The sequence below is a fragment of the Bison bison genome, unplaced genomic scaffold, assembly GCF_000754665.1.
Source record: "Bison bison bison isolate TAMUID 2011002044 unplaced genomic scaffold, Bison_UMD1.0 scf7180017864255, whole genome shotgun sequence".
Classification (NCBI taxonomy): domain Eukaryota; kingdom Metazoa; phylum Chordata; class Mammalia; order Artiodactyla; family Bovidae; genus Bison; species Bison bison.
In genome coordinates, this window is record NW_011494827.1 from 1506143 (window position 1) to 1532021 (window position 25879).

The 25879-nt window shown below is 46.6% G+C and overlaps 1 protein-coding gene across 1 annotated transcript in view; it reads right to left on the bottom strand.

Annotated features, from left to right (window-relative positions):
• Positions 1 to 565: 565 nt before the first annotated feature.
• EVC2 (Ellis van Creveld syndrome 2) overlaps positions 566 to 25879 on the bottom strand; it is a 164665-nt gene continuing 139351 nt past the window's right edge. Inside the window, exons 18-23 of the mRNA XM_010847786.1 lie at positions 22071 to 22298; positions 13615 to 13829; positions 11646 to 11733; positions 6173 to 6369; positions 3778 to 3879; positions 566 to 1284 (exon numbers count right to left, since the gene is read on the bottom strand). Coding sequence (XP_010846088.1) covers positions 1014 to 1284; positions 3778 to 3879; positions 6173 to 6369; positions 11646 to 11733; positions 13615 to 13829; positions 22071 to 22298 — 1101 coding nt within the window. The 3' untranslated portion in view covers positions 566 to 1013. The remainder of the gene's footprint in view (positions 1285 to 3777; positions 3880 to 6172; positions 6370 to 11645; positions 11734 to 13614; positions 13830 to 22070; positions 22299 to 25879) is intronic.

The window sequence follows — 25879 nt, forward strand, 5'->3', positions numbered from 1 at the left end:
TGGGATCGACATGCACACAGTGCTATATTTAAGATGGATACCCAACAAGGACCTACTGTGTAGCACGGGGAACTCTGCTCAACGTTATGTGACAGCCTGGATGGGAGCGGAGTTTGGGGGAGAATGGATACATGTATAGGTATGGCTGAGTCCCTTTGCTGTCCACCTGAAACTATTACAACATTGTTAATTGGCTATTTGTTGTTTAGTCGATTAGTTGTGTCTGACTCATTTGTGACCCCACAGGCTGCAGCCCACCAGGCTCCTCTGTCCATGGGATTTTCCAGGCAAGCATACTGGGGTGGGTTGCCATGTCCTTCTGCATAGTTGGCTATGCATGCATGCTAGGTCACTTCAGTTGTGTCTGACTCTTTGCGACCCCATGGACAGTATGTAGCTCACAAGGCTCCTCTGTCCATGGGATTCTCCAGGCAAGAATACTGGAGTGGGTTGCCATGCCCTCTTATACTCCAATATAAAATAAAAAGTTAAAAAATAAAACAAACATCAAAAATAAGTAAATAAATGGTTCCTACAGAAAGCAAAAATGAGTCTCCTTGAGAGCAGCTTTATATAAAATGCATTTATTAATCAAAAGTTCCCTTGATAAAAATAGAATATGTAACAAACACAGTGTGAAAACTGAGAGCCTTGCCCTTTGACACACAGCCCACACTTCAGTCAGGTGTTTCGGGGATGTGAACTGGGAGCTGGGGGGGTCTCCCCCAGATCCTCCGTGAGCTGGGACCGAAAGCAGTGAGGGTTCATGGGGTGGTCCCCTGTCTCTTCATGTCCCTTGTGATGCTGAAGGGCGTGGGCCACCTGGGAATTCATGGGACCAGATTAAACTGAGTCCTCGAAAGTCATGGTGGTAGAGGGGGAGGGTTAGAGATGTGTCAGTCTCCTTCATGTACAATCGATACCTGCGAGTTGTACATAAAACATGCATACATGCAGATGGGCAGGAGAAAACAAATCTTTGTGTCTTCAGACTCTAGAAACTTCCCTTTGGGCTAGTTCATGCCCAAGGCCCACGCAGCCTTTTTGGCATTCAGAAAGTTCTTCTTCTTCTTCCTGGGAGGAACGTGCAGTGAGATCTCAGGCTCCTTTGGATTTCTGAAGATAAAGAGCTTTTCACCCGTGTTTAATAAGTCAACAGCTTCTGCCCCTACAATGGGCACCGGGGTCAGTTCGTCAGTGGACTCCAGGGACAGGTGCGGCCAACTTCCTTTTCCAGAGAATATCACCCTCTCTCTGAGAGGGGGACACGTCTTCTTTAATATGCTAAAGAGAGAACAGAAAATCAGACTGGACATTTTTGGCAACATACTCTCCTGAGCGTGCCGACAGAGTTCTCCAGGAAAACTCCCCCTTGGTTCCTAGGTCCCCAGTCAAGTGTAATTTTAAAGGGTTTTCTCTGTGGTTGCCAGGGTGGCCCCTGAGATTAGCTGAAGCCCATGGCAGGGGCGGCTGCAGACAGCTCACACTGACTCATGACTGTTCACTTCTCCGGAGTTTGGTGAGCCTGTTGTCATCATGCTGTCAGCATGCGATCAGCCAGGGTGGGGGTGTTTCACACCACGGAACCTGACAGATGCTACAAGTCAGAGCTTCCCGTCTCCCCCCAGATGATTGGGATACATTGTCCATGATGCCTTTGCCTGTGGGCCTCACACTAAACACAGGCTGGTAAAATCTGAGTGTAAGGCAACAGTTAGAAGTTAGGTAAACTGTTTGAAATAGAACAGAGCAGCACACTGGGGGAATATCCTATAAAAGGATTGCTGGAATCCTGCCTGTGAGCGGTCCAGTCCCTCAGTTCCAGCTGCACTTGAAAATGGCTCTGACTCCCTCTGAGAGCCCTGTATGACCTGAAAGCCACAGGGTCCTTTGCCCAAGCAGGGCAGGACAAGGCCATGTCACTGCGGGCTGACATACTGGAGGCCACTGGTAGGCTCATGGGCCCTTCCTGAAGAGAAGTGGCTTTGAGGTTCCAACCTCATCACCACGAACTCCTGCCCTGGCAGCTGTGTCATCTGAACAAGGATTCAAAGACAGCTCCATCAGCTCCCTCTGACTCGCAGTCTGTCCTCCTCCCACCACCCGTCCACAGCGCCTTGCGGCAGAGAAAAGGCGGGCACAGTGGTCCAGCACCATGGGCCCGGGGTCCTCCTGATCTGCACTCGACCACTGACGTCAGTGCAGCCCAGGAATGCCTTTGCTCTCCCAACCTCATCCTAGGACCCTGACTTCCAGTCCTTGGTGGAGCGCTTTCCCTTTATATGGCCTGAATTTAATTTTCTTGGTTTGGGCTCAATAGTGAATGAAGTCACTCAGTCGTGTCTGACTCTCTGCGACCCCATGGACTGTAGCCCACCAGGCTCCTCAGTCCTTGGGATTCTCCAGGCAAGAATACTGGAGTGCGTTGCCATACCCTAATCTAATTCCTCTGGGACTAAATTTTGATGTCCAGCCCATTATCAATGGCTCTGGGACTGTTATCATGGACTCTCTGGGCAGCTTGGTCTCTACGGCTTCACCCTGAGAAATTCTGGAAGGTGCAGGACTCTCCCACGTCCTGTGGGCATCACTGTTTCCATGGCACATTTTGGTTATCACTATTTAACCTGTTACGGTAAAACGGGTTAACCTAACTCTTGTCACTCGTGTTACTATTTTTCCAAATTTTTAGTGGGAAACCCGTGAGCGCCTGAGTCTGTTGTCTGCAGCGATCTAAAACCACCCTGCCTCCAATTTTCCTCTGCTCTCCAGGTGTGCCGCCACCGCAGCTCAAAGAGAAAGGGACTCAATACAGTGAAAAGAGCAGTGGCCTGGAAGCTCAGAGAAATAGAGGGGTTGGTTCAGTGCCCCCAAATCCCACGGCTACTTTTCACCAGTGGGGGTCTCTTCTTCTGACCTACCAGAGCTGGTAAAGCATGGCCGTGGGATTTTGCCCACTTTCCGAAAGCGGGCAGGCTCAGTCCAACAAGACGAGAAAGGGCTTTGTAAACCATAAAATCTAAGCCTTTATAAGGAATAATTCTCCTAATGAGATCCCATTTAAAAAGAGCCACTAGTTAAAATAAAGACTGCAATTAAAATGCTAATAAATGATAGAACATTCTCCCACTGATAGCAGGCGGCTTATCTTCAGTTCCTAGACTAAGCTCACTTTGCCTTTTTTTAAAAAAATGGAAGGATAGTTGATTTACAATATTGTGTTTATTTCAGGTGTAAAGCAAAATGATTCAGTTTTATGTATGTATTGTTTTTCAGATTCTCTTCCATTTTAGGTTACGAGATACTGACTATAGTTCCCTGAGCTATACAGTAAATCCTTGTTGCTTATCTATTTTATATACAGTAGTCTGTATCTTTTAATCCCATATTCCTCATTTCTCCCTCCCCTCCCCTTTCTACTTTGGTTCCATAAGCTTGTTTTCTAAGTCTGTGAGTCTATTTCTGTTTCACAAGTACATTCATTTGTATTATTTTTCTTAAACTCCACATGTAAGTGCTATTGTTTGATATTTGTCTTTCTGTCTGACTTACTTCACTTTAAACTAAGCCCATTTTGGTAGTATGGCTCTGTGTTCATGCTCTCCCTTGAAAGAAAAATAAACTAAGCCCACTTCGAATAAAGATGTTGTCTGGAGGGAAGGAGTGTGCTGTGTCCATAGTAACCCTCCCTTCATGGTCCCCTCCACCTTCCCTTCTGGCCTCATGGGCACCCTGGCTGACAACCCCTCCAGTCCACCTGAACAGATGCCCTCATACCTCTCCTTCCTCTTCTGAGCCCAGAGCATCTTCTCTAATCCTCTGTTTATCAGTTCTCCACGAAGTTTGCTCTCTAAGGCTTGCCACCAACCCTGGTGTTTCCTGAAGGCAAGAAGGGACATTCTTATATTTTCAAAAAGAACAGAACCTTCAAGTGATGCCTAATCCTAAAAAGCCCTCTGGGAACTCCTTCCTTCAGTATGACCTTTGGCTGATAGGAAAAACCCTGAGAGTATTCACATTTACTCACTCACTCACTCTGTGAACACTGATCAAGCATCTTGCTGGCCAAGTCAAGACACAGTCTCTGCCCCAAGGGGTCCCCAGGCCAGGGGTCACAGATAGGTAGCACATGACATGGGTCAGATAGAGGGAGGCTGCCGAGATGTGGGGACACTTGAGCTGAGTCTGAGCATCCCTGCAGTTGAATGCATGGAAGATTCCAGAAGCAAAGAGCTCTCTGCGCTGGCTTGTGTGTGGTCCACCTCCCCCAGAGTGGACGTTCTGGGCGGCAGGACTGTCCCTTACTCTCCCACCTACACCGATGCCTGACAGTGGACACACTAAGAGCTCATACATGTTTTATAAATACATGAATAAGAAGATTGAGAAGGTACAAGGGAAGCTCAGAAGGAGGGTAAGGCAGAGAGCCTGAATGCCACGTGATTCTCAACTGAAGAAGGGACAGCAAACAGGACAGGGGTAAAGATGTCCACGGGCTTGGGTTCAAGTCAAGTCAATACAGGATCGAGTGTCCACTGGTGCCTGGTTCTGGCCAAGTTCATACTCTGCCTCAGCTGCTTCACATTGTGCAGCTATGGGGGTTGGGGGGGGAGTGGGTGCTGAGAGAGGCTATGGGGAAGGCAGAGCGGGGGAGGGGCAGCGGTGGTGAAGAACCCTCATCCACGCTGGGCCAAGCTGTGACCATGCAAAGTCCTGCTCCAGGGTTACCACCAGTACCTGCTGCCTGTGTGTTCTCTGCATTGCACTAGAGAAAGCAGGCTGAAACAGGAAACTCCGACCACGCCCACCCCAGCCCCGACCCCACCCACACCCCAGTCCTGTGAGCACACTCACATCCAGCCCCAGCCCCCCGTGCTGGGTCCCTCCAGCTCTAGGAATGCTTGCTCTTCCCAGGCGCTGCAGGCTCCCTCCCCTCCCCTACAGCTGGTGTCACCCTCTCATCCTTCCCCCTCCCCTCCCCTACAGCTGGTGTCACCCTCTCACCCTTCCTGGCACCCAGCCCTACTCTTAGCCCTCTGCTGTGCACCTTGCCTTTGTGAGTCAGGGACTCCCTTACAAGTCGGGGAAAATAACCTGCATATACACATGTCCACACAATCGTGCCATTTCCACAGACTCACGGGCATCAAGACGCCCTTCCCTAGCCTCCTGTGGATCCTCGTTGAGGACTGGGCTTTGCTGCCTGGCCTTCAGCACTTTCCAGGTTGGTCATGGCTTTCCCTGCAGCCTCACCCCTAATAAATTCTGCTCTCAAGTGGACTGGCTGGCTGCCCCATACTTATCCAACATCCCTCTTCATGCCTTTCCTTAATAAAGACCCTTAACTGACAAAATGCACACCTGCCACTTGATCCTAAAGTATCTATGCCGCCTTATCCACAATTGAGGAAAAATGAACCCAAACTAAATGGTCAGCAATAGAGTAACAGTTATATATACACTATGCTACACGCCTCAGTAAAATAATAAGCAGCTATGAAAAATAATATCTATGGAGATGTTTCTATAACTGGGAAAAGCATGAAATTTTAAATTGTTAATAAAAATAGCAGAAAGTGTTGAAACAGATGCTTAGGCAGATGTTTGCACGCGGACAAGAGCTGAAAGGTAATAAGCAAACTTGCCTCTGCTATAAGGTTCTGAAAAGCAGGAGGTAAGGCTGTATATACTGGGATTCCTATACATGTGTGCTCATGCACATGCACACACACACATACACGCACACACACCCCCACACACCGCACACACTCATACAACCCAGGAGACAAACCCATTCTGGAGGAAGAATTGTAACAAAATGCTAATAGCCAGTTGCTCCAGCTGATAGAACCATGGTGTCTCTCTGCCTTTTTCCTTTATGCATTTACTGTGTGTATATGGCATATTTACAGCCCAAGGAAACCTACTGTCTTAAGATCCCATTGGGAAGTGAACCGGTGATGAAAAGAGAAGCTGTGGACAAAACCCTTGGGCCTGCCATGACTTCCAGGATTCATGATGACACTCCTGGATGCCATCTGCTCCCTAAGTGAGGAAGTTCCCCTGGGAAGGCGGGTGTGCTTGTGCCCCATGGTCTGGCTCACCACCCCGATCCGTTCTCTCTCAGGAAAATGGGACCTCATTTTCCAAAAGCGGCCGACCCTGCACTCACCCCCTCCTGCCCAGGTCAGCCTGCACCCTGCTGCCATCGTTCTCCACCGAGTGGTCTTGATGCTTCTGGCCCACGGAGTCCAGCACCGCCAGCAGCTCGGCCTGCGAGGCTGCGGGCAGAGCCACGGTCAGGAGCCGGCGCAGTGTGCCCCCCGGCAGCATCGTCAGCTTCGACAGGTACGACGCCAGTCTCAGCTCCTGGAGGAGTGAACGCAGGGACTCAGAGCCTCACGGCTCTCACCTTGATGAACAGCAGGGTTGAATGGATCACGGTCTTAGGACTTTTTGTCCCAGGGAGATAAATACTTTATTAGCTTGGTCTTGAAAACATGTCCCCAAATTTACAGAGCCGTCAAGAAAATCTATTTGGTCAGCAGCCTTGGCTCCCCATGACATTCCCTAAGCCTTCATCCATCCCTTCCAGCTATCCTCCTGGATACAGGGCAACTCACTCATCATAGTTACAGCCCTGGCCTGCAGCCAGGCCAATTAGTAATTTCTCCTCCTACTCATGTTCCGTGAGGTGACAGGGCTCAGAGGGAACAGCACAGGCTATGGAAACAACTGAAAAGGCCCTAAAGCAGTGGAGGGTTAAAGAAACTGTACTATGGCCATACCACAGAATACCAGTCTGCAGTGAAAGAAATGGAAGGATCGCTAGGGCTTTCCACCGCCTGGAAAGAGCCAGGCTGCACACTTATATCCTGTATGATTCCAAGTGAATAACCAGAGTTGACAGAACATAGGGATGGAGAACAGAGCAGAACTGGCCAGGAGTTAGGGATGCAGTGTGTTGCATGCTAAGTCACTTCAGTCGTGTCTGACTCTTTGTGATCCCATGGACTGTAGCCCGCCAGGCTCCTCTGCCCATGGGATTCTCCAGGCAAGAACAATGGAGTGGGTTGCCATTTCCTCCTCCAGGGGATCGTCTCGACCTAGAGATCGAACCCGCATCTGTTATGTCTCCTACGTTGGCAGGCAGGTTCTTTACCATGAGTGCCACCTGGGAAAAGCACAAAAATTCTGTTAATAATTCCAAGTGCCACTACCCAGAAATAATTATCAGTAGCATTAGGCAAAGCACACTCTAGGAATCTTTCTAGGCATGTATGTAAATAGATGAATGGATGGATGGATGGGTTATACAGATGAATAAATGGATGAATGGATAAATGGGTTATGGACAGTTTATGGATAGATGATGAGTGGACAAATGGGCAGATGAATGGATGGATGGATGCAGAGATGGTTGGTGGATGGATGGATAGACAGAGGTGGATTGATGGATGAATGGATAGATGGATGGATGGGTGGACAAAGAGATGAAAGGAGAGGCAGACAGATGGAGTGATGGACAATGGGTGGATAGACGGACATGACTATAAAAATGAGATCATAATCCATACAAAATAATATATATATTATGTATCTATTTTGTTGCTTGCCTGCTCTATGCACTAGAATATCAGTTCCTGAGAGCCTGGGCTTCATCTGTTTACTTTGCTGCTAAAATCCCAGGGCCTAGGATAGCACTTGCCACTTACTAGGAGCACAGTCGATATTTATTCAAGAAAAAAGCCTCTTCAGAAGATGTTAAGCTGACTCTAAGTCATATTATATGTGGTTAAAAAAGAATTCCACTCTACTGTCTACAAGTCATACTGGAGCCTCGAGGGAGTAAAGGAGATGAGTTCAGTGAAGACCTCAGGTGGGGTCCCAACCTCTTTCCACAGCACAAGGAAACTTTCTGCCTTGCTGAGTTAGTACCATTCATTTTAAAATGAGCTCCCCCTTCCCATTTTATTCACAAAACAATTAGGAAATATTTTGCTTCAAAGGGAATGGTGCAGTAGCATGAAATGAGTAGCACTTTTTTAAAATTTTTTTTTATTTTTAAACTTTACATAATTGTATTAGTTTTGCCTTTAAAGGAAGAGAAACTGATTTAAAACCAGCTCCACCACTGAGTGGCTGTGGGACCTTAGCTGAGTCACATCACCTCTCTGACCCTCAGTTTCTTCATCTGTCCAGTGATGATCCTCTCCATGCCTCTCCTCAACACTGGGCTGATATCCACTGCTGTTGGTATCATTGCCATCACAGAAGGAGTGATAGATTTGCAGCAGTGCCTAGGGGAGGCTCTTCCCACTGCCAGGGCCCCCAGAGCAACAGTGAATATTAACTTGGATGATGTGTGATGTGTCTAGCACAGAGCAGGCATTTGAGTGTTATTTTGACATTGTCATAAATATGCAGAAGAAGGAGGAGTTGGCAAAGTTGCATAAATATGAAAACATGGGTGCTCGTGTGGAAATGATCCTTCATGCAAATTTTGTAATTTGAACTATGCTGTCCCTAAGGTAGTGTAATAAGCAGGAAATAAAACAAAAGACACATAGAGGCAGGGGAGGGTTGGGGAGGGAGAGGGAGAGAAAGACAGAGATTGCAGGGGAAAGAAGAAAAAGAAGGAGGAGGAGAAGGAAGAGGAGGAAGAGGGGGAGGAGTATTTAGAAGAAGTAGAAAGAATGGGAGGGGGACTGGGTTTCCCTGGTTATTCTCTTGCCTGGTACAAAGAGGAAACAGGCAAAATACAGGACTCCTCTACAAAGGGAGTGATGGTTAATTTTATAGGTCAGCTTGTCTGGGCCACAGTGCCAAGATTTATATGGAGAAACATAATTCTGGATATATCTGTGAAGTAGCTTTTGAATGAGATTAACACTCGAGTCAGTGGACTTAAAGCAGATTGCCCTCCACAATGTGGGTGGGCTCCATCTAACCAGGTGAAGGCTTGAACAGAACAAAGACTGACCCCTGAGCCAGAGGGAATTCTGCCAGTAGTGGGCCTTTGAACTTGAACTGCGACACTGGCTCTTTCCTGGTCTCCAGCCTGCTGTTCTATATTGTCAGCCTACTTGGACTTGCCAGTCTCCACAATCACATATGCTAATTTCTTAAAGTAAACCTCTTTCTCCCTCTTTTCCCAAGTCTTTGTGCTTCTGTTTCTCTGGAAAACCCTCACTAATACACAAGGGCGGGAAAGAAAGAAATGAAGTTGAGTAGACATTGCTGGGGGACTCTACAAGGCACAGGATGGGGAGGGGGTGCAGAGAAAAGTCACCCTCCTAAATGATTCCTGCTGCTCAAGGCTTCCATCCCAGCAGCATTTTACTCCTGACAGAGCCAGTTCTTTAGCAGAGTTCACAGTTTAAAAGAGCCAACAAATTAGGGATGACCTGGATGATATTGTACACATGACCCTTTGGCCATCTGTCAAGTCTCTTAGTAACAAAGAAGAGGGGGAATCACAGTGAGTGTGGGAGAGGGCTCAGTTCCCACAGAGACCCAGGCCAGGAGCAGCATGTGCTCTGCAGGGCAACACAGCAGGAAGAGCACATCTGTGTAGTCACCAACCCCAGGCCGAGTCCTGAGCTCCAAGGAGGACAGTGAGCCCTGGAACCCGGAGCCACCCATTCATACCTTGGTTGCTCTATTTGCAAAATAGAGAAGATAGTCCCTGATTCCCAGCTTTCTGCAAGGATTAAATGAATAACTGACATGAGTGCCTAGGATGATACTTAATGCACAACAGGTATTCTGGAAACTTCTGCTTCCTCCCCCATCCCCAGTCTGGAGCTCAAGCTAAGAGATGTGGGGTAGAAGAATGTGGGCTCCAATTCTAGCTCCACCGGGCTCCTCAATGTGAACTCGGGCAATAATGTCCCCTCTGGAGGACCTGTCTATAAGGGGATGATGGTAGAATTGCCAGACAGTGAGGTGAATGGCAAGTACTCTCCTGGGTCCTGCCATGAGTAGGTACTCCTCCCTTGCTGAAAATATCAAGAAAGCCCAGGTCAGCTCTCATGTCAAAGAGAAAGAAGCATGTTAGACTTACTACTCACTTTGATGCTTAACCTTGTCTTCCTGTCTGGTGTTACTGGCAGAATAATGGCCTGGAAGGTGTTCATGCCCCATCCCAGAACCTGTGAATATATCATTTTACATGGCAAGGGACTTTGTGATGAAGCTTAATGATCATGAGCTGAGAGTATCCTAGACTGATTATCCAGATGAGTCCAACCTCATCATCACATGGGTCCTTAAAAGCACAGAACTTTTCCTGCTATGGTAGGTCAGAGAGAGATGTGATGACGATGGAAGAAGCATCAGTAAGATGTGATTTGTTGAGTTTGAAGATGAAAGAAGGGAGCCATGAACTAAGAAAATGCCTCTAGAAACTGGTAACAGCCACCAGCTGACGACAGCTAGCAAGGAAATGAAAACCTCAGTCCTACAACCACAATGAACCAAATTCTGACAATTACTGGAATGAGGAGGAGACGGATTCTCCCAGAGCCTTAGAAGGAGTACAGACCTGCTGACACTTTGATTTTAGTCTGGCAAAGCCCATGCAGGACTTCTGACCCACAGAACAAGCAGATAATAAATTGTGTTCTGTTAAGCCACTAAATTGGTAGTAATTTGTTACAGCAGCAATAGGAAACTAATACAAGTGAGAAGATGCATGTGCCTATGGACAGTTGTGGCCAATTCTGCTGGCTGACACTGGAAAGTGCCCCACCCCTGCTCCCTGCTGGCTCTCTCTGGAGGCTGAAAAGGAAGTGTTGAACTTGCAGCCCCCCTTGCAACCAGGGATCCATGGGTCGCGTCTCCTCAGGACATGAGTATAATTTGCTTCAGAGACTTGGTGGCATGTACTTTCTTGGAAAGAAAAGACAGCAGAGTGATTGTGTTCTACATTTACCTTCTTCACATGAACACAGACACAGCAGCTGGAACTTCAAGGAGAGGTGGGAAGAATCAGTGTAACAGTGACATCGTTGAACTGAAGCAAGGTCAGCAACACCTACCTCCCAATGGCCTGTGATTGGCATAAGCCACTGTCACAAATCACATTTGCTGAGACCCAAAGAAACCAGGAAGCCCACCTTGGAATGCACATAAAACACCACTAGTAGAGTTATGTAACTCTGCACATGACTCCGTCTGCACAGCCTCGTGCTCTGTCTCAGGAACGCTGACGAGGGCTGCAGCTCTGGCCAAGAATGAGACTACCTAACCTCAACACAGAAAGGTTGAAACGTGGTGTGCAATCTCAGCATTCTCCTTATATGGCCCAGATTTCAATGACTAACTTTGTTCCTGGTAGAACTTACTCTGTGTATATTAAACCTGTTTAAGACTGAAAAGAAGACCACTTGGGTGCCTGTCTTATCACGGAGAAGAAACTGACCAGGGCAGTGATTACTGTTGTTTTTGCTGCTGCTGTAACCCCAATTGAATATCCCCTAGGTGCTGGCCCTGGGCCAGGGATTTTCACAAATCCTCTTAGCAGTTCTCAAGGTTCCTGTTATCATCTGTGTCCTGCAGGTGAGGAAACGTGGACTCTGAGAAAGAGGTCAAGTTATGGGCTGGCAAGGGATGGACCCAGGACACAGAGAACTTGTTCTCACCTGGCCGTACAGGGTCACAAAGGTGTCAGTCTCCATATTCTCCAGCAAATCTTCCAGCACGACACTGTCTTCTTGCTCCTCTCTCAAACTAGGGTGAAAACAAAATCTCCATAAGTTCAGTGTTGTTATAAAGTGATCCTATGAGAAGACCGTCTAGTTGGTTAAATAACAAAGTATCAAAAATCTAATCTACATGATTAAAAAAAAATCCATCAAAAGAGATAGCCAGAAGAAGCTGGCCTCTTTTTAGCTAGATTATCTCGCAAATAAATGAATCAGGGACTGCTCACCAGGATGGAGGGCTCCTTCAAGTGAGAACTTTTGTGGGACTGTATGGAGACTTCTCTGTGGCTTTGAAGGGCAGCCTGTGCTCTGCATGGCTGTGAGTATAACTGATGTCATCTTGGGCCCTTACAGTATTTCCTGTCCTTCTGCTGACCCACCCAGGACTGCGCAATGAATCACTTCTCTGTCATCAAAGGCTTTGTAGTTAATAGATATTGTTTAATAATCATTAGGGTCAGGTATTCTCTGTGCTTTGTTATTCCCTAGACAAGGATGAAAACCTTCCCTGAAGTATTCCTGGCATCCACGAGACTAGTTACCCATTCATAAATTTTGACTTAGGAACGCACGTCCCATTTCCAAGCATCTACCCCATTGTTGCTAAGTCACTTCAGTCATGTCCAACTCTGTGTGACCCCATAGACGGCAGCCCACCAGGCTCCCCCGTCCCTGGGATTCTCCAGGCAAGAACACTGGAGTAGATTGCCATTTCCTTCTCCAATGCATGAAAGTGAAAAGTGAAAGGAAAGTCGCTCAGTTGTGTCCGACTCTTCGCGACCCCATGGACTGCAGCCCACCAGGCTCCTCCATCCATGGGATTTTCCATGCAACAGTACTGGAGTGCGGTGCCATCGCCTTCTCTGATCTACCCCATACCCTAGGTTAATTATAAAATTGTCTCAATGGCCCCTCGGTTTAGAGTGAAGCCGTGAAGCCTTCTAAGTTGTTGTCCGCCTGATCCACTATATGAGTAAGTTACCATAGATAAATGGATCCATCGGTTAAATGGAGCTGCCTGCCTTGCTTTTCAGTCTCAAGATGCCTGCTCAGTACAGTGGGCACTTTTTGTTCCCTCTGACCTCCAATGGTGATCCTGATGTGAAAACTCTCAGTATTAGCTGTCATGCCTGGTGCTGAAGAATACCAAGGTCTGGGGTCTTCATCATGTGCTCCTGTGTTGAAGTGGGCCCAGAATCATCTCCCAAGGGTGGACCTGGCTCTGACCACAGAAGCTGGGTGGCACCTTATCACATGAGGTCTCCATCAGGCTTCTTGACTTCCCCACAAGGTGGTCTTCCCAGTCTATCCCCTCAGCCAATTAAAGCTGGTATCCTAGGTTATCCATCCTGCCTTCTTGCTGGTTAATACAATCTAAACCCTGTGAGGGTACAACTCATACAAAAAGCTTGATCAACAGCAATTTTCTCCATGAAGCATGGAATACATTAAGGTGTTAAATATACTAAAATCCATAATCAAGTCTAAGTCAAATCAACATCTCTGAGCATTTTCCTCTGATCAAACGGAATCAGCCTCTTATGCAATTATTTCAGTGGAACAGAATTGTGCTTTGATGTTGTGTTTACACAGAAAAGCATAATCAAACACATTAAAGTCACCTGTAATCTCACCACACAGAAATCACATCTATTACAGTCTGGCCTATTTTCTTTCAATGAATTTGTGTTTTCAAAAATGGAGTCATGCTATGTATTATAGTTTTCACCCTGTTCTTCACAGTGGAAAATTACAAAGCTGTTAAAAATTGTGTTTTCCGAAAGATATATGTACCCTTGTGTTCACTGCAACACTAGTTACAATAGCCAAGATATGGAAGCAACCTAAGTGCCCGTCCACAGATGAATGCGTAAAGAAGATGTCGTACACTGGGTCCTTAGCTTACCTCTGCTGGTGATGCTCCAGGAGCTTCTGACCCTTGCTAAGGGCTCGCTGCAGGACAGCGGAGACGTGCCTTTCAGAATCTGTCTCCTCTGGTTCCTGCAGAAGCGCAGGTCCTTCACCTGCCCATTGCTGCCAACTGTCCAGTGCCCGCTGCAGCTGGGCCGCCTCCTGGTGTGCCAGCTGGTCCTCCAGCTTTCTCTCCAGCTCCTGGAGCTCCTGCACACAGAGGGGCAGGTACTGAGCACAAGGCAGGTGGGCCGCAGGATGCAATCCACCCCTCTCAGCTTGGCGCTGCAAGCCTGGCAGGACCTCCTCTTTTTTTTTTAATTAATTAGTTTATTTTAATTGGAGGCTAATTACTTTACCATATTGTAGTGGTTTTTGCCATACATTGACATGAATCAGCCATGGGTGGACATGTGTTCCCCATCACTGTCCACCCCCTGCCATCCAGCTGTGCAAACAGCACATGAGACTGCTTCCAGGTCTCTCACACCTCGTGCCCTTGCACATGCTGTGCCCCTACCTGCAGGCCCTTTCCCTGTTTGCTTGGCCAACTCTGAGGCTTCTTTCAAGGACTGGCTTTAGAAGGCCCTCCTTGGGGAAAGTGCTTTGTGCTGGTCTCAGCCATAGTCCATGACGCTACTGGCTGGAGCTGCTGGGGGTCCTCACCTGGGTCCACATTCCCTGTGGCAGCCCCCAGAGACATTTCCCTGTTGGGCCAATGCTGAGGTTAGACCAGTCCTTGTGATTCTTATGACTATTTTTGTGACTTCTTGTGAATCTATAATTATTTCAAAATAAAAAAGCTGAAAATTTTTATTTTCAGTAAAACTTCAGTATTAAACTTTCAGTACAAATTAAATATTAAACAGACACTAGAAAATGAAGGATAGAAAGATGTCAGAGAAGAGAAGCATGCTACAAAGTTAGCAGCTTGTGCCTGCGCACTGGGACAACACCTCAGCCACAACCATCAAGGACCTTGAGAAAACAAGGAACACATTCTGGAGGGTACATGGCACACCTCACCACACAGCAGGGTCACAAGGAGAGAAAAGAACATGGCCCGTGTGCTCTGCCTTTTTGGGGGTCAAAGGTGGGGTGCCTAGAGGTCACTGGTTCTCTCTCTGTTGGTGAACTTAAAGGAGCAGGAATTAGGGTGCAGAGAGGGCAAAGCAGGTTCACTCAAGAGGTGAGGTACGTAAGTCAACCGAACTTCCCAGAAACAGGAACTTCATGCGTGGGGCAGTCTGCTTTTATCCAGTTGTTTAGTTGGCAACCTGTTTATTTCAGTCCGATGTTTTCGAAATGGTTGCCTCAGTAATCAAAAGCTGTCAGGGACTTACTACAGTTTCCCTAAGTTCCTTGGGAGATACAGACTCCCCTTCCTCAACTGCCCACTCACTACCCCTAGTCTTTTCCTGTTACAGACTGGATGAATGCTTGTGGTCCTTTAAATCCATACGCTGGATCCCTAATCCTCAGTGAGAGGGCGCCTGGAGGTGTGGAGGTGTGAGCTTTAGGGGTCAGCAGGGCTTCCCAGGTGGCACTAGTGGTAAAGAACCCACCTATCAATGCAAGAGATGCAGGTTCCATCCCCGAGTTGGGAAGATCCCCTGGAGGAGAAAATGGCAACCTACTCCAGTATTCTTGCTGGGAAAATCTCATAGACAGAGGAGCCTGGCAGGCTACAGTCCACAGGATTGCAAAGAGTCAGACAGGACTGCAAGCAGTCATGCATAGGTTTAGATAGACATGAGGGTGGGACCCCCATGATGGGATTAGTGCCCTTATAGGAAGAAAAAGAGATTGGAGCTCTCTCTGTCACATGAGGACACAGTGAGAAGGCAGCTGTGTGCTCAAACCACAAAGATTCTTTACCAGAAACAGACTCAGCTGGCACCTTGATCTTGGACTTCCCAGCCTCAAGAACTGTGAGAAAATCAATGTCTGTTATTTAAGCCCTGAAGTCTATTGTGTTTGGACACAGCAGCACAAGCAGACTAGAACAATGCTCTATTTCCTGCTAGAGTGTGAGCTCCTGGGGGGCAGGGCTGCATTTCTACCCCCTCACCTGCAGCCCATGGCACCTGCCTAGCAGCTCACACCTGTTACATATGTATGTGGGGTATCAGCATGTATTCTACACGATGGAGACTGGGCTGGACCAGCAAACGAGGATCATGCCTCACACCAACCATACTCAGGTCATGCCCAGCAATGCTCTCAATGCCCTGCATAGATTCATCTCATTGAATCCTTGTAAAAATTACATGGAAACCATACTTCTTTTCCGTTACCTATGTGGAAACTGAGGCAGAGAGAAAAAGTAATGTGCCAGGCCATATGATTCTTCAGGGGGCTTCCCAGGTGGCTCAGCAGTGAAGAATTCACCTACAATGCAGGAAACACAGGAGACATGGGCTTGGCTCCTGGATCAGGAAGGTCCCCTGGAGGAAGGCATGACAACCCACTCCAGTATTCTTGTCTGGAGAATCCCACGGACAGAGGAACCTGGCGGGCTTCAGTTCATAGAGTTGTAAAGTTGGACATGACTGAAGGGACTCAGCATGCACGTCCATAAATCTTTAGTGGCAGAATAAGAATATGGAGCCAGGTCAGCTGGCTCCATGATTTGGTTTGTGCCCTAACTCCCAAGCTATACTGTCTCTCACTGGCCAAACAAGAAATTGGCAGCCTAAGGCCATCAGAGTGAGAGAACCTGGGTACAAGAGACTATCCACAGTCTGTTTAGGCGGGGAAGAGAGGGTGGGCAGGAAGATGGGCTTTAGGGGTTAGTCATTGAAACCACTGTCATCGAACCCATTATTCACCAGATTGGCCAGTGTGCCTGGAGCTGGTCATGTACCAGGTTTCCACTGAGGTGCCAGCCCCAGCCCACTGCATGGGGAAGGAAGGAACACACCCACTAGTGTCCCTGACACAGGCAGAGCACAGAAAGCTGGCATGTCACACTTTGATTTTCCAAGACCAGGTGAACCCCGGTAGGGAACAAACATATCCTGCAGGTTCTAAGTTGCTGATGGCAGGTTCTCCCAGGGGTCAGTCCTATCCCCAAACCCCTGCCACTTAGCACTAATGGAATCCAAGATATACTTCTAGAATTGAATCTAGAATCTGCTCTCTTCACTAGAGTTTCGATGCTAAGGCAGGGACTCTGGGATGGTCTTGTTCATCCCACTCCCCAGCAGGGAGTAGGCTTCCCAGGTGGCTCAGCTGTAAAGAACTCGCCTGCCAAACAGGAAACCTGGATTGGATCCCTGGGTCTGGAAGATCCCCTGGAGAAGGAAATGGCAACCCACTCCAGTATTCTCGCCTGGAGAATCCCATGAACAAAGGAGCCTGGCGGGCTACAATTCATGGAGTCACAAGAGCTGGACACGACTGAGTGACTGAACAGCAGCCGCAGCTTCCCGATACGGAGCAGGCGCCTGGCCTGTGGAAGGAGTCACAGTAATCAGCATCATCTTATTATTAACAATAATAATGGCAGTTAGCACGCACCGAACTTCCACAGTGTACTAGATTCGATTCATGGTATCTTTACATAAATTAATGTATTTGATCTTCATAAACCAGCACAAACTAGGAATTTGTTAATACCCCATTTTATAAATAAGTTAGCTAAGGAGCAGAGAGCGTAAGGACATGTGAAGTCCCAAGAACCTGAGAGAGGAGTAACTTCAGGTTTCTCTAACTTGGGGCCCTATCTCTTGCTCCCATTGTCTCTGGAAAGCACTCTGTAGACATCTGTTGAATGAATGGATGGATGAACAGATGGGTAGATGATGATGATGATGACAGACAGTTCCAGGCCGTTTACTGGGCATGAGGGATTCCGGGGTGAATGAGACATGGCCCCTAGACTCTGGAAACTCACGGTCTAGCGAGGGAGACAGTTGTGCAAACACAGATACAGTGACAGGTAACAGGTCACCTCAGGGAATCTAGATGGAGGGTGACTTGAGCACAGAGCTAGGAGAAATCAACTCTGCCCAAGGGAATCATGGATGGCTTCACAGAAGAGGCAACATTTGGCTTGTTGCAGCTGCCAGAGAGGAGATTGTAGGGTTGGCAGCAGAAGCTTTCTAGACAGAGGTCCTTCAAAGGAACTGAGGCCTGAATGTATCTCAAGTGTTCAGGAAGGTCCGAGGGCTAAAATGCAGGGTCTGAGGGAGGGAGGTGTAGAGGGGAGATATTAAAATATGGAGCTGGGAATGGAGCTGTCACTAATTATTTTTATTTTTCAGAAATGTTGCTTTGGCTGAAGGGTGGAGGAAACTGCAGTAGGGAAAGAAGGAGGCAGGCGGAAATTGGTGTGAGAACAGGAACTGGGCTTTGCAAGCAGGAGGTGTGGGCTTTGATTTCCAGTTCTGGGACTGTGGCAAAATGAGTTAAAAGTCCTAAACCTCAACTCCATCTGTAGAATGGGAATAAAAACATCTCGGGGCTGACAGAAGGTTACACACTTAACACGATGCCCTGGCCCTGATGAGAGCTACTACTGGTGTGATTTTTTGTTTTTAGGTCCAGATTTGTCTGAGTAGCGAAGCTGGGGGGCAAAGGTTAAAAGTGAGAAAATTAAGGCAGAATCAACAGAGTGACTGGTGGTGAGTGGGCAGTAAGGCAGAAGACAGAAAAGGAAGACATCCAGTCCAGGCTTGGAAAAGTAGATACGCACGAAGCAACTTAAACTGGATTAAATACAGTGGGTGCAGTTAGCCTGAGGTCACATGATGTGTTATGAGTAGGACCATCACATTGAAAGCTGCCCATGATTGCCATTCAACCCCATGATTCAGTTATGTCCTTTCTGTGATCCAGTTTCACAGAATGAGTCTAAACGCTTCATCAAATGAAGGGAACCTGACACGGTTTTCTTAGGAATCACTGCTTCCAAAGCATTTCATTTCATGCTTTTTAAATTCTGAATGTGCAACAGCTTAAAAGCCCATTCCCAATGGGAAAGTGGTTTTCCCAGAATGATCAAATTGCAGGATGAAAGTCTAATATCAAGTGTAAAATGATAGGTTTGTCTTCCCTCCAAATGTAAATCTTCATTTAAAAAAACAAACAAACAAACCAGCATTGTATCCATAGTTTCATCAGTTGCTTCCAATTCAGGACATATTAACTCTTCTACTTCGAGCTCATTCGAGAATAAGGAAGCTTTGATGTCACTCAAAAGGGCTTTAACGTCAAATTGAAAATGTACGTGATGTGCTACCCAATTGCCAGTAGGAACGAGGGTTGTTGCAAGTAAAAAGGGCCATTAGGTGTTTTAGGGTTGAATTGAGGTTTTTCTCAGAGAGTTTATAAACTTCTCCTTCCTCTCTATACTTCATTATAATGAAGAGATGAATTGGGAATTAAAAGCCAGCGGCTTCTAGTGTCTTGCTTTGTTCCGTATTTACTTGACACATGACCACGGTCCTGCCCCTCCTCTGAAGACCTCGCCTCCCTCACCTGTAATTCCAGGCGGTGACCTTGCCTCCATGCCAATCGCCTAGCGGTGATACTCCCTATGGGTTTGGGTAAATATCTTGCAGGATTTCCTCCTATTACTAATTTGCTAAGGAGTCTTACATTGGATGAGCACTGAATTCAATAAATTACCTGTTCCATTCATACCAAAATAATCACAGGAATTGTGTTTCTTTAATCTGTTAATCTGATGAATTTTGTTCATACATGTTTTAGTGTTAAACCAACCTTACCTTCCTGGGAAAAACTCATACTGGTTGTGCTGTATCTTTTTATAGATGATTGGATTATTCATTAATATTTTGTTTATGAATTGTACATCTAGGCTCATAGGTAAGACTAAACTGTAATTATTCTTTCTCATACTAGTCATGTCTGGTTGTGGTGTCAAGGTTATATGAGCTTCATGAAATGAGGACTATTCCCTAATTTTTTTAACATCCGAGTGATCTGCATATGAGATTGGAAAATTTTGCTATCTTAAGGTTTGGTGGAATTGGCCTATAAAACTATCAAGGTTAGATATTTTTGTGTGTGTCAGAAGATTCTGAGACTATTGAATCAATTTCTTTCATGGTAACAGGACTATGGAGATTTTTTTGTACTTGAGCCAATTTTGGCGAGCTGTAATTTTTTAGAAATGTTGAAATTCACCGACATAAAATTATTTCTCATAGAATTCTCTTATTTTTAAAAACTCTAGGGCATCTATTGTCATGCTGCCTTTTATACTTCTGATATTACTTCTTTACCTCTTTTTTAAATGGTCAATCTTGCCAGATATTTGCATATCTAATTTAATTCATCACCTTGGAGATTTTCTGACTGAATGGCTAAAGTGTTTTTTAATTCCTTTGTCCTGTTAGCAGAAACCTTTGATGACAAACTCACAGACGGGACTCCCCGCCCCCAACCCTGGCAGGGCTGGAGATGGACAGGTGATCCTGGGGCCTCCCTTGAGCACAAGTGGCTTCCCCTCACCACCCACCCTCTGCACCAACCGCACTGGTTGCTCTACTCCTCAGGACATCCCACAGCCCCGCCTCCTGGTCCTTCAAATTAACCCCCCAAACCCTGGAGGTCCTGGTTTTCTCCCTTTGCTTTTGGATTTCAGCCTCTGGGTTTGCATTCATCTCTTTCTGTGAGTTCAGATTTTCCAAGCTATCCTCATCCCTTGGGGATTTTCCTCATCCTACTGTGAACTCACAAAGCAAGAAAAAGTATATTTATTTTTATTTATCCAGTGTCGGATGTTTTGTGCTGGGATATCCAAAAGGTTTCCCCTTCCTTCCTATCCCTACAAGCAGGTTTCATGGTGCAGGGTGCACTATATTTGCTGGAAAAATAGCCTGGACTCTTCAGAATCTGGGCTTCCCAGGTGGCACAGTAGTGAAGACTTGCCAATGTGGAAGACACAAGAGATGCAGGTTTGATCCCTGGGTTGGGAAGATCCCCTGGAGAAGGAAATGGCAACCCACTCCACTATTTTTGCCTGGGAAATCCAATGGACAGAGGAGCCTGGCAGGCTACAGTCCATGGGGTTACAAAGAGTCAGACACCAAGCACAGAGTGACCAAGCGCAAATGCTTCAGAGTCTATTGTTATTTATGATTTTCTATGAAGAAATGGGAACCTCCATCAACAGGATCAACTGAGATATCTGTGGACATGACCCAGGGGCTAAAGTCAGAAAATAACAGATTTCACTTACTAGCTCTGTGGACCTTGGAAAAACTTGGAAAAAGCTTGGAAAAAGCTTGACCTGCCACTTGCCTGAATCTCATTTCTTTACTTGAGAATTGGGCACAGAAACACTACCGAGTTCACAGCATGGCTCAATGATTAACTGACATAATGTCTGACAAAGAACATAATTGCAAAAAGGCATAAAATTGCAACTTATTATTAATCATGCTTAAGCGATCGTCTTAAGATGCATGATTGAGTAAAGAATTATTAATGCTTAAATGAGAGCAGGCCCATTTCACACAGCTTGTTAGTGCTCTCCTGCCACACACACAGCACTCAATAAATGTGAGTTCCATTTAGGTGACTATTATAATAATACATAAAATTCTAAAATTACACATACAGGAACTAAAATTAGTCCTCAAAGCAGTTACGTTGCTAGCTTTTGTGTTATGAATATACCTTCCACACCCTGAAAACATGCAGCATGTAGAAATAATGGTAATAATTAAAATTTTGAAAATAAAAGCAAATCCAATACTTCATAACATCTAAGGCACCCTTCACTGAAAGCTGTGCTAAGTTGCTTCAGGCATGCCCGACGCTTTGTGACCCCACGGACTGTAGCCCACCAGGCTGCTCTGTCCATGGGATTCTCCAGGCAAGAACAGCGTAGTGGGTTGCCATGCCATCCTCCAGGGGATCTTCCCAACCCAGGGATCCAACATGCATCTCTTACATCTCCGCACTGGCAGGTGGGTTCTTTACCACTGGCGCCACCTGGGAAGCCCTCATTGAAAGCTACACATCTACTTTTCATGGTGGTGGTGGTTTAGTTGCTAAGTCGTATCCGACTCTTGGGATCCCATGGACTGGGAACCTACAAGGCTTCTGTGTCCATGGGATTCTCCAAGCAAGAATACTGGGGTGGGTTGCCATTTCTCTCTCTACTTTTCATAGCACTATCAAAGAAACAAACAGCTGCTGGCTGCAAAAGGAATCCCAGGTTCCCAGATGTTAAAAATGCTAACATTTAAAAGGTTTGCTTCTGAAGGCAACGAAATAGAGAAGCCTTGGGCAGCAACAGTGCACCAGCCTCCCATGTAAGTTACCTCACTCAGCCCTCCCCAGGACCCCTCGGCAGAGACAGGGCGGCGGATCACCCGTCCAATGGTGGGAGAAATGGAGGCAGTCACCAGAAAGAACCACCGAGGGATGCAATGTAGCAGGCATCCTTTCCTTCCTGGGTCCTGCACTCACCGGGCTGTGAGACTCCAGGATCTGCATGCAGGCTGACTTGGTCAGGGTCTCTGATGAGTTCAGCTCCTCCAGAAGCAGGTCCTGGATGCTCAGGAGGGCGGTGTACACCCATAGGGTTCTGGCCATCCTCGCCGCCTTCTGGAACTGCAGGGAGACAAGGGACTCGGCAAAGAGTCCCTCCTGGGCCTCCAGCTGCTGCACTCTCTCCCGAAGCAATTCTCCTCGGACCTGGGAGGGGCCAGCCAGAGACCAGAGAGCGGTAAGGGGAGGGAAGAGGACAGAACGTGCAGCTTACAAACAGCAGCTGGTATCGGTGCTATTTGTATCAGTGCAGGTAGGCAGCCAGTCATCCAGTCGGGACCCTGAGGAAGGTCTCAAGAGTTAGAAGCAACAGTACTGGAATCTCAGTGTAATATAAGACAGCAAGGGCACTTCCGCTCATAAAGAGGCTCACTGCGGGTCTTTTGGAATCTAGCTGTTCATTCCACATTTATCATTCTTGGAGGGAAACTGAACTGTGTTGCTCTCCAGGGAAAAATCTTTCAAGCTTCCCCATCCTACAGGATGAAAGTTCAGTCTTCCTAACGAGGTCTCCAAGCCCTTCTCACCCCCATCCAGGCTAAGGTACAGCTGGTCTGTTTCGACACCACCACCCCACACCTAGACTTCCATACCCATGATGGCTCATGCCCTGCCCACCAGGCTCCTTGCATCTGCAAATCCAAACTCTTTACTATGATTCAAATGCCACGCATCCTCGTCCTCTGGAAAACCTCCTGTTTGTTCTCTGCATCTCTGGTTCCCAAGGGGCCACTTTGAAGCATCCTCACTTTGCATATCTCTCTCCCCCTTCTCTGTGTTTCCTTCATCTCTCAAGCTTCTCTTCCCAGTTGGCACCATACTGTTTACCCCAGCAGAACAAAACTCCTCTGGGGAAGGTCCTTAGCACCTGCAGGGCTCAGAAGAAATTCTAAATGAAAGAATCCTTCACTCAACTAAGTACTGGGGAGACCTGGGTTCAGTCCCTGGGTTGGGAAGATCTCCTGGAGAAGGAAATGGCAACCCACTCCAGTATTCTTGCCTGGAAAATCCCATGGACAGAGGAACCTGTTAGGCTACAGTCTATGAGGTCGCAAAGAGTCAGACACGACTGAGTGACTTCACTTCACTTGGCATATCTATCGCCCCCTTCTCTGTGTTTCCTTCATCTCTCAAGTTCCTCTTCCCAGTTGGCACCAGCAGAACAACTCCTCTGGGGGAGGGCCTTAGCACCTGAAGGGCTCAGAAGAAATCCTCAATGAAAGAATCCTTCACTCAACTAAGTATTAATAGTTTGTTCATTCCAGCATCTCTACATTTTTTTCCTCCACATTACTACCTCTTACACTTTCTCTAGAAAACCTGCTACAGAGAACAACATAGTCTAATAGATGGTAAAGAACCTGCTTGCAATGTAGGAGACCCGGATTTGATCCCTGGGTTGGGAAGATCCCCTGGAGGAGGAAATGGCAACCCACTCCAGTATTCTCACCTAGAGAACTCCGTGATAGAGGAGCCTGGTGAGCTACAGGCCATGGGGTTGCAGAGTCGGACATGACTGAGCTCATGTAACTCAACTCTCTGATTTCACCACTTGAGCCCCTAAGGGTAAGTATACACTCCAGTCCCCTGCCCGGAAAGCTAAAGCACAACCCTCAAAGTAGCCTGCATAAGCACCATATCTTGATGAAGCCTTTAATTTCACGTTAACAGTTTGTGGAATTATATTCCAAGTAGCCCAAAGTCAAAGCAACCCAAGTGCTGCTCAACAGATGGAGAGATAAACAGAATGGGCTCTTTAATCTACATGATGGAATATTATGCAGCCTTGAAAAGGAAGTAAACTCAAGCAGATGCTACAATGTGGATGACAGTGAAATCAGGCAGTCACAAATGCATGAATTCCCATAGGATTCTGCTTATATGAGTCTCCTAGAACAGTCAAGTTCATAGGGTGAGAACATAGGATGGTGGTTACCAAAGGCTGGGGAGAGGAATGGTGGGAGTTAGTGCTTAATGGAGACAAAGTTTCATTTTGGGAAGACACAAAATTTCTGGGGATGGATGGTGTTAATGGTTATGCACAATGTTAATGTACTTAATGCCACTGAACTGGACGCTGAGAAAATGGTTAAGATAGTACATTTCATGTTATGTATATTTTACCACCAAAAAAAATTGAAAAAAAAAAAAAGTTTGTGAAACATTTTTTCCTGTCACATAAGCTATTTTTAAGAGTCACGTGTTTGTATTTAGAAGTTTTAAAGTAGTTGGCATATTTCCATGATGTAGAGGCTGGCAGAGGACGATGCCCTGGGTTCTCCCACGTCTGCATAATTTTCCTGTCCCCATTGAGTGTCCTTCAGAGGAGAGCAAGTCCCAGCTTGAAGGGCTCAGATTTCACCTATATGATCTGTCCTTCAAAAAAAAACTCTGCCACAGGGAGGAGGGGAAAAGTGCCTCCAAAAAGCAAATAGTCCACTTTGGCTGTTGTTGGCTGGAAAAGAAAATGCTGCTTAGAGAAACTTCAAAGGCTTCTTGGAGAGGTGGTCCTGGCCACAGGCCCTGGAGAAGGAAGAACAACAAAGGAAACTAGTTCTTCAAAGACACACTGCGGGGACCTGCATATGTGGCTCACAAAACAGCCCACTATTATCAGGGACCAGAGGCAATAACACAAAGAACCACAGCATGAAACAGTTCCTCTGCAAGTTGCTACTATTCTTCAGCCGCTAAGTTGTGTCCAGCTCTTTGTGACTGCATGGACTGCAGCACGCCAGGCTTCCCTGTCCTTCACTATCACTCAGAGTTTGCACAAACTCATGTCCATTGAGTTGGTGATGCCATCTAGCCATCTTATCCTCTGTCACCCACTTCTCCTCCAGCCCGCAATCTTTCCCAGCATCAGGGTCTTTTCTAGTGAGTCAACTCTTTCCATCTGGTGATCAAAGTATTGGAGTTTCAGCTTCAGTCCTTCCAATGAATATTCAGGGTTGATTTCCTTACGACTGACTGGTTTAATCTCCTTGCAGTCCAAGGGACTCTCAAAAGTGTTCTCCAACACCACAATTTGTAAGCATCAATTCTCTGGCACTCAGCCTTCTTTATGGTCCAACTCTCACATCCACACATGACTATTAGAAAAACCACAACTTGAACTATACGGACCTTGGTCAGCAAAGGGACATCTCTGCTTTTTGAGAACTTCATTTCCCTGCTCAGAGGAAACATGAAGTCTTGTTATCAAAAGGATGTTACTAGATCCCACTCCTTCCTGGTTTGGAGCACCAGGTGGACAGCCACCTGCCTGGCGATCTGTCACCAGATCATAGGCTCAATTCAGTTTGTTTCCTGTATCTCAGGGATCACTTTTGATTGTTGTCCAGGTCAAGAACCAACAGTTAGAACCAGACATGGAACAATGGACTGATTCCAAACAGAGGAAGGAGCATATCAGGGCTTTACATGTCATCCTAACTTATATGCAGAGCATATCATGAGAAATGCCAGGCTGAATGAAGCACAAGCTGGAATCAAGATTGCTGGGAGAAATATCAATAACCTCAGATATGCAGATGACACCACCCTTATGGCAAAAAGTGAAGAGGAACTAAAAAGCCTCTTGATGAAGGTGAAAGAGGAGAGTGAAAAAACTGGCTTAAAACTCAACATTCAAAAAAACTAAGATCATGGCATCCAGTTCCATCATTTCATGGCAAATAAAAGGGGAAACAAGGGAAACAGTGTCAGACTTTATTTTCTTGGGCTCC